Source organism: Peromyscus eremicus, chromosome 4, assembly GCF_949786415.1.
Source record: "Peromyscus eremicus chromosome 4, PerEre_H2_v1, whole genome shotgun sequence".
Taxonomy (NCBI): domain Eukaryota; kingdom Metazoa; phylum Chordata; class Mammalia; order Rodentia; family Cricetidae; genus Peromyscus; species Peromyscus eremicus.
The window spans coordinates 94,153,375-94,165,421 of NC_081419.1; the positions used below are offsets into that span (position 1 = coordinate 94,153,375).

At 42.1% G+C, this 12,047-nt stretch overlaps 2 protein-coding genes across 7 annotated transcripts in view; one reads left to right on the plus strand and one right to left on the minus strand.

Annotated features, from left to right (window-relative positions):
• Positions 1–317, minus strand: part of Tmem87a (transmembrane protein 87A) — a 56,604-nt gene extending 56,287 nt beyond the window's left edge. Inside the window, exon 1 of one of the 5 annotated variants that reach the window (XM_059261193.1) lies at positions 20–239. In XM_059261193.1, coding sequence (XP_059117176.1) covers positions 20–175 — 156 coding nt within the window. In that variant the 5' untranslated portion in view covers positions 176–239. Of the gene's footprint in view, positions 1–19 lie in introns of all 5 variants that reach the window. The other 4 variants (XM_059261195.1, XM_059261191.1, XM_059261192.1 and 1 more) reach the window with 4 other exon arrangements.
• A 105-nt stretch (positions 318–422) lies between these two features.
• The window catches only part of Ganc (glucosidase alpha, neutral C), a 54,518-nt gene continuing 42,893 nt past the window's right edge, over positions 423–12,047 (plus strand). For both annotated transcript variants that reach the window (XM_059261197.1, XM_059261196.1), the window contains exons 1-4: positions 423–1,227; positions 2,657–2,719; positions 5,229–5,337; positions 11,420–11,547. In XM_059261197.1, the coding sequence (XP_059117180.1) occupies positions 1,199–1,227; positions 2,657–2,719; positions 5,229–5,337; positions 11,420–11,547 (329 nt within the window). In that variant the 5' untranslated portion in view covers positions 423–1,198. The remainder of the gene's footprint in view (positions 1,228–2,656; positions 2,720–5,228; positions 5,338–11,419; positions 11,548–12,047) is intronic.

The following is a 12,047-nucleotide window of genomic DNA, read 5'->3' on the forward strand; positions in this document are numbered from 1 at the left end:
TAGGGACTCCAACACTCACCGACGGCATCGGAACGTGCCACTTTGATCTATCTGCAGCAAACACGGGTGCTGGTCCTGCACCAAAAAACGACAATGGGAACGGCTGCGACCCCAAAAGAAGAAAAATGACAGGAGACACCTGAAGCCACGCAGCTACCGCCATCTTCACAGCCATGAAGCGACTACCCAAAGCATTGAGCCTGCTTCCGGCTGGCTAGTCCCGCCTTCTTCCGGCTTGTCCCACCCTCTTCCGGCTCTGCTCTGTGGGCGGGATTATCCGGGTCCTTGAAACTGCGACTCTTCCCTCCGACCATCGGAGCGCTCCAAAAACTTTGTGCCTACTGCGCAGGCGTCTTCCTGTCTCAATTCAAGCGTCGCCGGGGGTGGGGGGAGGGGGTGGGGGGAGGGGGTGGAGGGGTGAACCAGCCAAACCTTTTGAGGTCCGCTACTTCCCTCTGTCCTTCCTGCCATTAAAGGAACTCAATGCATCCGTCAAGTCTCTGCTCCTCCCGCTTCTTCCCGCTCCTCATCCTTTCCAAGTCAAGGTCAGGCGCCCGTCAGAAGTCAGTAGAAGCGCGCACGCTGGATGCCTGATTGACATCCCGTAGTGAGTTCTCCGGCAGTGGAGCTGTTGAGGCAGAGCCTGGAATTTGGTAGGGTTGGAGTAGAAGCGATTCATGAGCTTCAAAGTCCCCTTTAACTCCGAAAGACTGTAGGTCAGCGGCAGCAGGTTGACCGGCGACATCAGCGTCCAGCAATGATCCAGGCGGCACTCCCTACTCAAAACTAAAAGTGGGGAGAGATCGGGTCAGCTTTCGGTATTATAGAGTGACAGCCACTGAGACAGACCCTAACTAAGACTGTCTTAGTGCTTCCTGTTTCTCACGCTCTGGATTTTAACCTCTAGGGCTCTTTGCGTGCAAGTCCGCCTCCTCCGCCAATAAAAGCAAGGTTCATCGGTCACTCTCAACCAAGATAAAATATTAATTAAGTATATCCCTGTAGACGCTCTGGTTTGCGCCTGAGAAAATCCCAGGAGAAAAGGTCAGGATTTGTCCCCCGCCCCTTAAACATCTGGAAGGGACTCCTATTTTCTATAAATCTGACTGTGGTGAAGTCTGCTTGTTACCTTTTTAAAAAAGACTTCCAGAGGCTGTGGCCTGAGAGTTAGGAGCTAGGCAGAGTTAACAGCGAAGCCATGGAAGCAGCTGAGAAAGAGGAAATCAGGTAAAGGCCAATTGCTCCCTCAGGAACTGACTCCTACAACAACCTTTTAGTTTGAAGGCTTCACTTAACGTTTTGATCACACTTCCTTGAATGCTTGGTATTTGCTTCAACGTTCTTTCTTGCTTCTGCAGGGAGTTGGGTATTGTTAATAGCTAACCTCTCAAAGTATTTCCAGGAGGGTTAGATAACTTTAACAGTGGAAAGACTGCCTTCCAAACTCTAAGACATGGATCTTAAGCGTGCTGCATCCCACATTTAGGTGGTTCCATCTCTTCCTGTGCCATTCCACAGCTCATTGTTCAAAACTGGAAACGGAAGACTGCAAGGTCTCCTAATGTTTGCACACTTGATTAAAATAAGCAGTGCCAAAAAGCCGAGTTTAATGCAGGGTTTCCTTTTTTTTCCACGATAAAACAATTTCTTGACATGGCTAAGTGTTTCTATCTGGCCAGGCCTGTTTTCATAGTTTTGCTTCCTTCAAAATCATGGACATGCTAACTACAGGTGCGGGAAGCCACACCTCTTTACCAAAGCCAGTCCTCCCCCTCTCCCTGGTAGTTTATAGTTATTTTAACCAGAGGAAGACTAACTGAAATACATATATATTCAAGTAGTAATGTACATCTTTTTACATTTTATTCCAGGTGCAATTCTTCTGGAAACTTGGTTTTAAAGAATATTAATCTCTAGATTGCTGGACTCCTCTGGGAAGTTTTTTCTTTCTTCTGTGTGTTCCTACTCTGCCTCTAGCAGCTGGCACATACCTTTCTTAGATGATTTCGAGCTTTATCTTGTGGTTACCTGTTAGACTTTAACAGAACATTTAGGCACTCTATGTCTTCTTCAGGTCTAAACTCTCAGGAAGTATATGTTCTGAAAATACTTTGCTCTTTAAATAGGTGAGTAGGTTGGTTGTTTGGTTTGGATTTAGATTTCAGATTTTAGTGTTGTGGCTGTTATTTTAAAAGCTCCCTGCCTCAGCTGGGCAGTGGTGGCGCATGCCTTTAATCCCAGCACTCGGGAGGCAGAGCCAGGCGGATCTCTGTGAGTTCGAGGCCAGCCTGGTCTACAGAACAAGATCCAGAAAAGGCGCAAAGCTACACAGAGAAACCCTGTCTCGAAAAACCAAAAAAAAAAAAAAAAAAAAAGCTCCCTGCCTCATAGTTGACAGGGCCCTTTTTCCATGGCTTTCAAACCAAGCCCATGAAGATATTTTGTTGTTCAATTTGGTAGTTCTACAAAAGGGTATTGTTCTACAGCATACATACGGTTGCCCCATGAAGTCTTATGTTACAGCAGTGGTGGAGTTTTGTGATGCAGAATAAATTCCAAAAGTTTATTTTGCACATTTATAGTATAATTAGGGAAGGTACAAATATTGAACTCACAGATCTTATGTAAAATATATTTCTTAAAATGTCTTATTTAGTGTTGAAGATGAAGCTGTGGATAAAACCATCTTCAGAGACTGTAGCAAGATTGCTTTCTATAGGTAAGTAAATCTATCACCCAGAGAACATTCCTGACAATATTTCCAAGTTAATTCCATGTGCTTTTGAGAACTGAGGGGCTAAGAAGATGGTCTTTAGGAAATCTAATGAATCATCTTACATACTACTATTAAATAATTTAAATTGTATTTTTTTTGTCTTGGTTTTTCAAGACAGGGTTTCTCTGTGTAGCCCTGGCTGTCCTGGAACTTGCTCTGTAGACCAGACTGGCCTCCCAAGTGCTAGGATTAAAGGTGTGCACTACTACCACCCAGCCTGTATTTTATTTTAAAATCTAAACCATTTTTAAAATGTGTGTCCTTTCAAAGATAATATACTTACCTGGTTTGAATATCATATAAAATGATACATATTGAAAGTATTACTCCCACCTCTACTTTTCTATCATCTTGTCCCTTCAAGTAAGCATATTTATTAGTTTCTTATATATTGCTCCAGTATTTTTTGTAAATACGTATATTCTTCTATCACCTCTTTCCTTACACCTACAAATAGGTTTCTGTATGCAGTGTTCTGTGTCTCCTTCCCCCTGCTTTATGCTTTAGTCTGGAGAACTTCCACTTCAGTACACGGAGGTCCCCTCTATTTTTGTGCTCATGGTATTCCACTGGGTAGATACACCATAATTTATTTTGTTCTAGATCCACTCGCTAGAGCCTCGGGTTGTTGTTTCTTTTTTCATCTTTTGCTATGAGAGCACCACCATATCCTATACTGCAAGTGATTTGGAAGATAGAATTTTAGGCGTGGAGCTGGAGATGTGGCTCAGCAATAGGGGACTTCCTTATCTTGTGCAAGGCTCTGGGCCTGATCCTTAGCACTAACGAAAACAAAGCATCAAAGACAAACAAACAAACAATAAAAACTAGAATTTCTAGGAATTTGGTAACTGGATCAAAGAGAAAATATACTTGAAATGTGTTAACTATTGATAGAATTCCCTCTGTGGGGATCTTACTTTAATATTCTATGAGGTTATTAGCCTAGAAAAAAATGTCTTTAAAATCATTTTTTAAAACATCTACTTTATTGGGATTCATGGCTTAGTTGGTTCAAGAGCCTGACTTATATCTTCTTTTATGCGATTCTGAACCGAAATCATCAAAATTAATTTTTTGTTTATTTGATTAATTTATGTTTTATTGTTTGTTTGTTTATTATTTGAGACATCATTTCACTATGCAGATCTGACTGACATTGGATTAACAACGGCCTGCCTGCCTCTGCCTTCTGAGCGCTGGGATTAAACACGGTGCTATACCACCATGCCCAGAAAAAAAAAATTGTTTCATATATTTTTAAGTTTCTATTTCAGCCATTCTCTATTCTAGAAGAAAAAAAAATGATGCCATTTTTAACTCAAAACAGTTACCTTAGAGGGAGGTAGTAAATGCCCAATCACCTTGTTAAGCCGCTAGCCCACTCTGAATTTCCATTAGAATCTGTTGAATCATTACTAAAGTTCCATTCCATGAAAAGGAGGAGAAAGTTTAAGTTCATAAAAAAGTTTGGGATGGGGAATAGCTTAGTAGGTAAAGTACTTGCAAGAAGCCCTAAGTTTAATGCCTAGAACCTATTGTAAAACTACCAGTCCTTGGCACTTGCAATCCCAGCCCTGGGGAGGCAGAGACAAGCAGGCTTCTAGGCCCTGCTGGACGGCCAGCCTAGCCTACTCGCCTAACCCCATGCCAGTAAGAGACACTGACTTAAAAGTAAAAAGATGGACAGTCCCTAAGGAATGATACCTGAGGTTGTTTTCTGGCCCCCACTCACATGCACATATACCTATATAGTCACATGCACCTGTACATGTACACACACATACACATACGAAAGAAAGAAAATTGCCCCACTTTCTCAATAAAGGAGACAAGATGTCATTCTTGAGCAGTGTTATGTTGAAATTAATATTATTTTAGCGATAATTTTATTAGAGCTCTAGTAATGTATTCTTGGTACTTTATAAGAATATCAATACTGTCTATGCCAGTTACTTACTGTGATAGTGAATTTTACTGACATTGACATGATGATGTGGTCTATTAGATGCAGACAAGTCACAAGCAGTTCTCATAGATCTGTATCCTTGTCCTAGTTGGCTTTTTATTGCTGTGATTAAAGACCATGACCAAAAGCAGCCTGGGGAGGAAAGGGCTTATTTCATCTTATAGACTCCCAATCACAGCCCATCGCTGAGAGAAGTCAGGGCAGGAACTCAGTGCAGGGACCTGGAGGCAAGACCTGAAGCAGAGACCATAGAGGGGTGCTCCTCCTGGTTTGCTCAGCTACCTTTCTTATGCCACCTGTGGTGTCACCCACAGTGGGCTGGACCCTCCCACATAAATAAGTTAATCAAGAAAAAGCTCCCACAGACTTTCCTACAGGCCAGTCTGATGGAGGCATCTTCTCATTTAAGGTTTCCCCTTTCCAAATGACTCTAGTTGAGGTCAAGTTGACAAAACTAACCAGCACAATACTCTGTATCTGTAGGCGACAGAAACAGCAGCTCTCCAAGAAAACCACCTACCGGGCATTGTTAGGCTCAGTCACAGCGGAACAGGACAGCACCAGGTTCCGAATCATCAGTGACGCAACAAAGGTGAGTTGGAAGAACGATTTACTTTTGTATTTATTGGAGATGGACTATATACATTTTTTGTTTTTGTTTTTCAAGACAGGGTTTCTCTGTGTAGCTCTGGCTGTCCTAGAACTCACTCCGTAGACCAGGGGGGCCTTGAACTCAGAGATCTGCCTGCTTCTGCCTCCTGAGTTTTGGGATTACAGGCCTATGCCACCACCACCAGGCAAATTATTTCTATAACAGCTAATTTAAACTATCTATGCCTCAGAAGAACTTTGTTAGAGAAGAAATATGATCTTTTTTCATATATATATACACACTGATCCTATATTAATTAATTCTTTTTGAGGCAGGGCTCATGTGGCCCAGCTGGCCTCCAGCTTGCTGCTCTACTGAGGCTTTTCTAACTCCTGATCTCCTTCCCTTACCTCCCAAGTGTCAGGATTACATGCTTCTGCCACCGTACCCAGCTGACCCCACCTTCATAGTGATGCGAATATTGACAGATCACCTGTGTATCACATGTTTTTCTAGAGGTTTTACGTGTGTTATTTCCTCTTAACTCCTTTTCATAATGCATCTAAGACATACACTGTAGTGTCCCAAATTATCAAGTAAGGAAAATGAAATCTAGGAAGACACTTGCCCAGTGTGACATAGCTGTATTTTTCTGTCTTTGACAGATTCTATGGAAGATCCATATACTTTCTGGCACTGTAATGTAGAGTACAGTTTCTCATGAAGCCTGAACAAAGGGGCAGATTTAGCAAATGTCCACATTTCAAAATTTAGGTTGCTAAGGAACAGATAAGAGAATTATGTAGTAGAAAACCTGACATGAGTATTCTGCCTCTGATCTGTGTCCCGAGCCAATCCCCATAGTTCCTACAAAGTAAAGAAATTATATACAATAGGATATCTTAAGGACTTTACTCTCACCTTTCAGTTCATCACACTACTTCATCTGTGGCACAAAGATGGGTCAGTTATAGAAGTGTTTTGAGCTGGACCAGAAAGTGAGACTGCACAAGCCACCTGATACTCCACTCCAGCCCTTACTTTTAGGACTCCTCCCCCTTCTAAAGGCTCTTCAGCTTCTAGAGCCTCTCAAACCAATATGAATTAACTGGTATTTCTTAAAACAGAAACGTAGTTCGTTAAGACTGTGGTCTGGGTCCCTAACCGCTTACAGAGTGGATCCTGTTACAGACTCCACTAACTGCCTCACCGTTTCCAGTTCTCAGACATCGACTTCCAGCTGGAAGTTGTGTGAAATCTCCTTGGGACTGCCGCACCCCTGCTTTGTAACGCTTTACTGAGGAAACAGCAAACAGGATCAAAATTATCCCACAATGTTGGAGGAGGGTTCTCTAAGACCTTAATTTAGAAACTATTAGTGTTCAGCAAACTTGACTCTCAAAATTCAGGGAGCCCACAAGAGGCTTTCCAGGAATCTTTGGAATTACCACCAGATATCAGGAACTTTCTTGTCTTTTTTTTTTTCTGATAATTTTCTCATTTTCCTTCTTCTCTTCATTGTATCTGACTGCAGCAAGTTGTAGAGGCCATGATCTGGAAATAAAATCCTTATCCATCCTTGGGGAGGCTTAGTACATAGAACCTCTTGAACAATCCACTGTCATAAAGATGCCAAGGCAAAGAAAATGAGGCAGAATTACTTCAGATACCAGTAATAAACCAAAACTCAGTTCTCAGCACAGCTTGACACCAATGCGGTGAGTGCCAGACTCCTGCACATGCCTCCTTAGGGTACAAGAGATCATTTTTTCTCTTTGGAGAGGCAAGGCAATTCAAGTCAGGCACCAACCAGAGCCGACAGATCTGGAAGTCCTCCAAAAAGAAGACTTTACAGTGCAGAGAGCTCCAGAGGATAGATCTACACACAAGACAGCACACGGCTCAGAAGGGAACCAAGAAGTCTATCAAGAAAGAACAGATCATCTGAAATGTTAGCACCAAAGCCCTCAGGACTCAGAACTTTGTGGATACTTAAAACATACTCCACATTCGGTATTGGAAATACCTGAATACCAAAGCTGGATAGGAATCTGTGTACTGTAATCTCAAGCAAATGTATCTTTTAAAAAGTCACCCTGAAATTCTGCTTGACTCCATTTTAATGTCCAAGTGATGTGTAGAGTTGAGCTAACTGGTAGGGACTTAGAATTCCATGTCCTCTGTTGGTTTCAGAGGCAGTGAAGATAATAATCTTCGAACAGTAACCTGAGAAGTTGTCTGTACCTTATAGCCATCTCACTGCATAGGAACAGGTTCAAAGGTTATTTCTAGACTGAGACAAATGCATTAAGGAGATTGCACATCAGGTATCAGTGTGGTTGAGATTTAAAACAAGCTGCATGTATACGTGCACCTGATAAGAACGATAGCTTTTTTTCTTTCAGGTTCAGAGAGATAGAGTCCAAAATCCAAGAAGATCATATTCAGCTCACAGCTGCAGTTCTCAAATTGCACCAAAGAGGCAGATTCTGACAAACCAGGAGCTCCTTGTGCCCGCCTGCCCAGCTGCCTACCCCCACACGCTTAAAGCCTTAAACAATTGACTTCAGAGTTTGACTCCTTGTCATTCTGGAAATCCAGTTCCTTCCCCCAGAGCCACTCCTAATAAGCAACTAAGAACAGAATCAAGCTTTATTATTAATATTGTCTTAGTTTGCTTTGGCTGCATAACAAGATACCATAGACCAAGTGACTTAAACAACAGATGTATCTCTTAGTTTCCAAGATGCCAACGCTCACATCGGGAAATGGCCCTCTTCCTGGCTTGCAGAGGGCCATCTTGATCCCACATGACTGAATGACACAGGCAAAGGAAATTCTGCTCTTTTCTTATAAAGGCAGTAATGCCATCCTGAGGACTGCCCCCATGAGCTCTTACAAGCCGTCAAAAACAGTACGTTTGTAAATGTACAAGTAAATGTTCAATAAAGAAGCTGTTAGAAGAAAAAAATTTAAGGGAAAATGATTAGGAAAGCGTTCACTTTTAAATACTGTTCAGGTTTGATTTTTCCCTCCTACTGTTACCAGCTTTTTGCCTTGAATGAAGATGTGACAGGGGCTGAGCAGCAGAGATCTGGTCTTTTGCTACCTATACAGGGAAATGCATGCTGTCTTGTGCAGTGCCAGCAAGGCTGACCGTACTAGACTCATTGCTAACTTTGGGGTTCTCTGCTGATTTGGGTAGATAGCTTGTAAACATTTTTACTTTCTTTTGCAGTCTGTTATTGTGGTTGCACAAGAAACGCTTCTAGCAGCTTCTTTGAGGATCTAAGTATATCTCTCAGCCTCTGTATGAAGTTACTCCTTGCCTCTTCATCTTAGCAGGATTAAAATGAGACTTTGTCAACTAGCGACCTCCTCAGCAAGCTGCTCTTTAGCAAGTAGTGTTCATCCTGAGTGGCCAACAAGCAGTTAATTAGGAACTGGCCAAACAGAGCCAAACCCGAATAGGCTAATTGCCCTCTGGAAATGGGCTAAAGGAGGTCACCATTGTTCTTCTTCTTAGAGAATCGATGCTTGCAGTTATCACAAATAGCTGAGACTACCTAAAAAAAAAAAAAGCAAAATAAATAACACGATATAATACACAAACAAAAAAGATGGAAAGAAGCTTAATTGTATATCTGGAAAAGGAGTATGGCATGCTTGGCGCAGGCTCTAATGCCACTAATCACAGCAGTTTCCATTCCCACCAATGAAAGCTATTGCATAAGCACCGCTCAGGGTTTTTTGCTGAGTTACAAGGGAGGTGCTCTTCCTCCTGCTGACCTAATTGAGGACTGCTATTACAAGATCTAGAGCAGCCCTCCAGAGAAGCTGGAGGCAAGCTCCTCTGGTGACCATCAAGGCTTGTCCTAAGCTCCCATGAAGGTTTCCACACGAGAGCAAGGCCTTTTGAAGCAGAAGTGTGGCTTCAGCAGCGTCTTGGTGGCAGTGTTCTCTGCAGCTGGGGTGTAGTTTCCACAAAGCCCTTCCTGGATTGTTTAAGGCAGCTGGTGTGCCATAGTGACAGCTGCCAAAGGAGGAGACGTTCCACTTATACTTAGGGACAGTTGGGCACAAGGGGAAGATTAGACAGTTATCAACTAAAGGCTCGAAATTGGGCCCCCAACAGCTCGCTTAGCTTATTTAAAGAAAACAAAAACAAAAACACTAGAGGTTGCTTACAATAAAGGCCCATTGTTTAATTTGTTTTGTTTTATTCTGTTTACATTCTTAACACTATTTGATGGTATTTAACTCATAGACAGAAAACGTTAGGAAGACTCTGAGCCAGGGTCATCTGGGTCGAGAAAGAGCTTCCACTGAAAGCGTGGCTCCATCGGATTAGCCTGTGTTGTGGGGCATTTTCTTGATTAATGATTGATGTAGGAGAACTCAGCTGTCTGTAGGTGGTGCCATCCCTGGGCTGGTGGTCCTGGTTCTATAAGAAAGCAGGCTGAGCAAGCCAGTAAGCAGCACTCCTCTATGATGTCTGCATCAGTTCCTGCCTCAAGTTCCTGCCCTGACCTCCATCATGATAGACTGTAAGATGCAATGTAAAATAAACTCTTTTCTTCTGTGGTAGTGTTTATCACAGCAATAGAAACCTAACTTATTCTCCTACCAACTCCTGAAGGCCCTCTTTAAAGCTTCCCCTCCCCCTGCTCCCAGAGAGACTTCCCAAGCCTTCTTCACCTCGCACACATTAGTACTCCCCTTCCTATTTTGCCACTAAATCTGTATTCATACTTTCATCTCCGCTTTATGTAAATTTTATGTAGGTATCATCTTCTCTAAATTGCAACCCCTCTAGGAGTTCAGTGGTCGCAATATTACATATAAAATAAATGTTAGTTGAATTAAAAAGAACTATGAAACTATATGTCTAGCTTGGGAGAGAATAGATAATTTGAGTTTCAGCTCTGTTTGTATTTGGGCATTTTCAAATGTTGGGATTCTAATGGCATGCTCGGGACAACTCGGATTTGTGAAAAAGTAAGCATGGAAACAGAAATTATAATCAGTTCTGTAGCAGTCCTGTATTAGAATGACGACGAATGCAGCCACAGCATTAGCTCTTCAGGACAGTATTACCGACACTGCCCTGACTGCCCCTATAGTTCCAGAGGCAAGGTTCCAGTCACATGGCTTTTCAAATGCTGCTTGATGTTTTCCATGCTGCCTGTCTTCTGATTTCCCCACATCATGTCGGTTACACTACATCATGTGACCTTTCCCGCTGAGCCTACATCACAGCGGACAATAACAATGTCGGTACCCATGTATAACCAAAGCTCAGCAGCATGCTTCGTGAAGAATTTGCAGTAGAGACTAGTATGATACACTGGCTGAAGACTTGTCTTAAAGTCACCCTCTGATCTAGGTGCGTCATTTTGTGACCCAAATCCAGCCATTTCTGTTCCTGTGGGGTTTCTCCTCTTGCTTTGAATTTTATTTTTCAGGTTTACTCTCTTTGTAGTTCTGTGTTGTTTCCATCCCTCTTGGAAATTTTTACCTAAATTTCCCAGCCCCATGAAAAAGTTCCCTAGAAGTTTATTATTTTTCCTGGCTGTAAAAAAATCTGTTGATTTTAGTGCAGTGAACCTCATTTCATCCACGCTTAAGAACTGTAAAGATCATCATTTTTCTCAGTTCTTTCCCTGAGCCTGTTTCTTTCATCCTTCATTCACCTGGAGCCTGGTAACACTGAATTTAACGCCTAAACTCTCAGTACATCTGTGCCTGGTCATACGTCCCAATTTTTTCAAGTCCAATTGCAGCTTATGCAATCATCCAGTTCAATTGTTAGTGGAGACCCCTTTCACTCTAAAGATCCTGGTTTGGATAAGCCTACGTTTACCTAGCCACAGACACACAGAAGATATTTCTTGTGCTACAGCCATAACCAAGCAAGTGCAAGCATAGATGTGGGACGTGTCCTTTTTATTGCCAGCATTCTCCAATTTGCTTGGCCTATACTAATTTAAACAAATGCTTTCCTAATTATTGTCATTTGACTATTAGAATAGATTATCACGGAGGTAACCTGTTAAAGCTAATCTCACACCTCTGCTCCCAGACTCCTCTCCTGGCTGAAGTTTATGGTATAGAGAAAAACATTTTCAGACTTAAAATCAATGAAGAAACCCCACTGAAACCAAGATATGAAGTTCCTGACGTCATCACCAGCAAGCTAGGAACTGTAAGGTAAGCCGAGGGGCAGGGTCCATTATGTACAACCTCAGCGTGTTCTTTAGTCAGACCTTGAATGCACCCCCTATTCTGGGTGTTCAGAGTTACAATCAGCCAGTTACAGGGTTAGTAGCCAATCATTTGGGGATATGTTTATAAATTTTCTATGTTACCTATTCTGTTTTTCTTTATCTCCCATTCCAAAACTGTTTTGTACCTCCGAATGAGGAGAGACAGAAATTTGGGCCTGCTCTGTTTCTCACCAAAAAAAAAAAGTTTATTAGGCTGAGTTTGGAACCAAGTAGAAGAGAAGCTATTTAATTTTCCCACTCAGATTAGCACCATGACTCAAGAGATCTAATACACTAACTCTCCCAGTGATTTATACAGCTAGACGGACTCACTTTTAATTAAGGGTATTCTCAGAAGCCTAACATTTAATTTTATGTAGAGCCAGAGATAAATTAATGATCAGTATCTAGGTAAAAAAAATCTCTAGGGATTAAAGTGTTTTT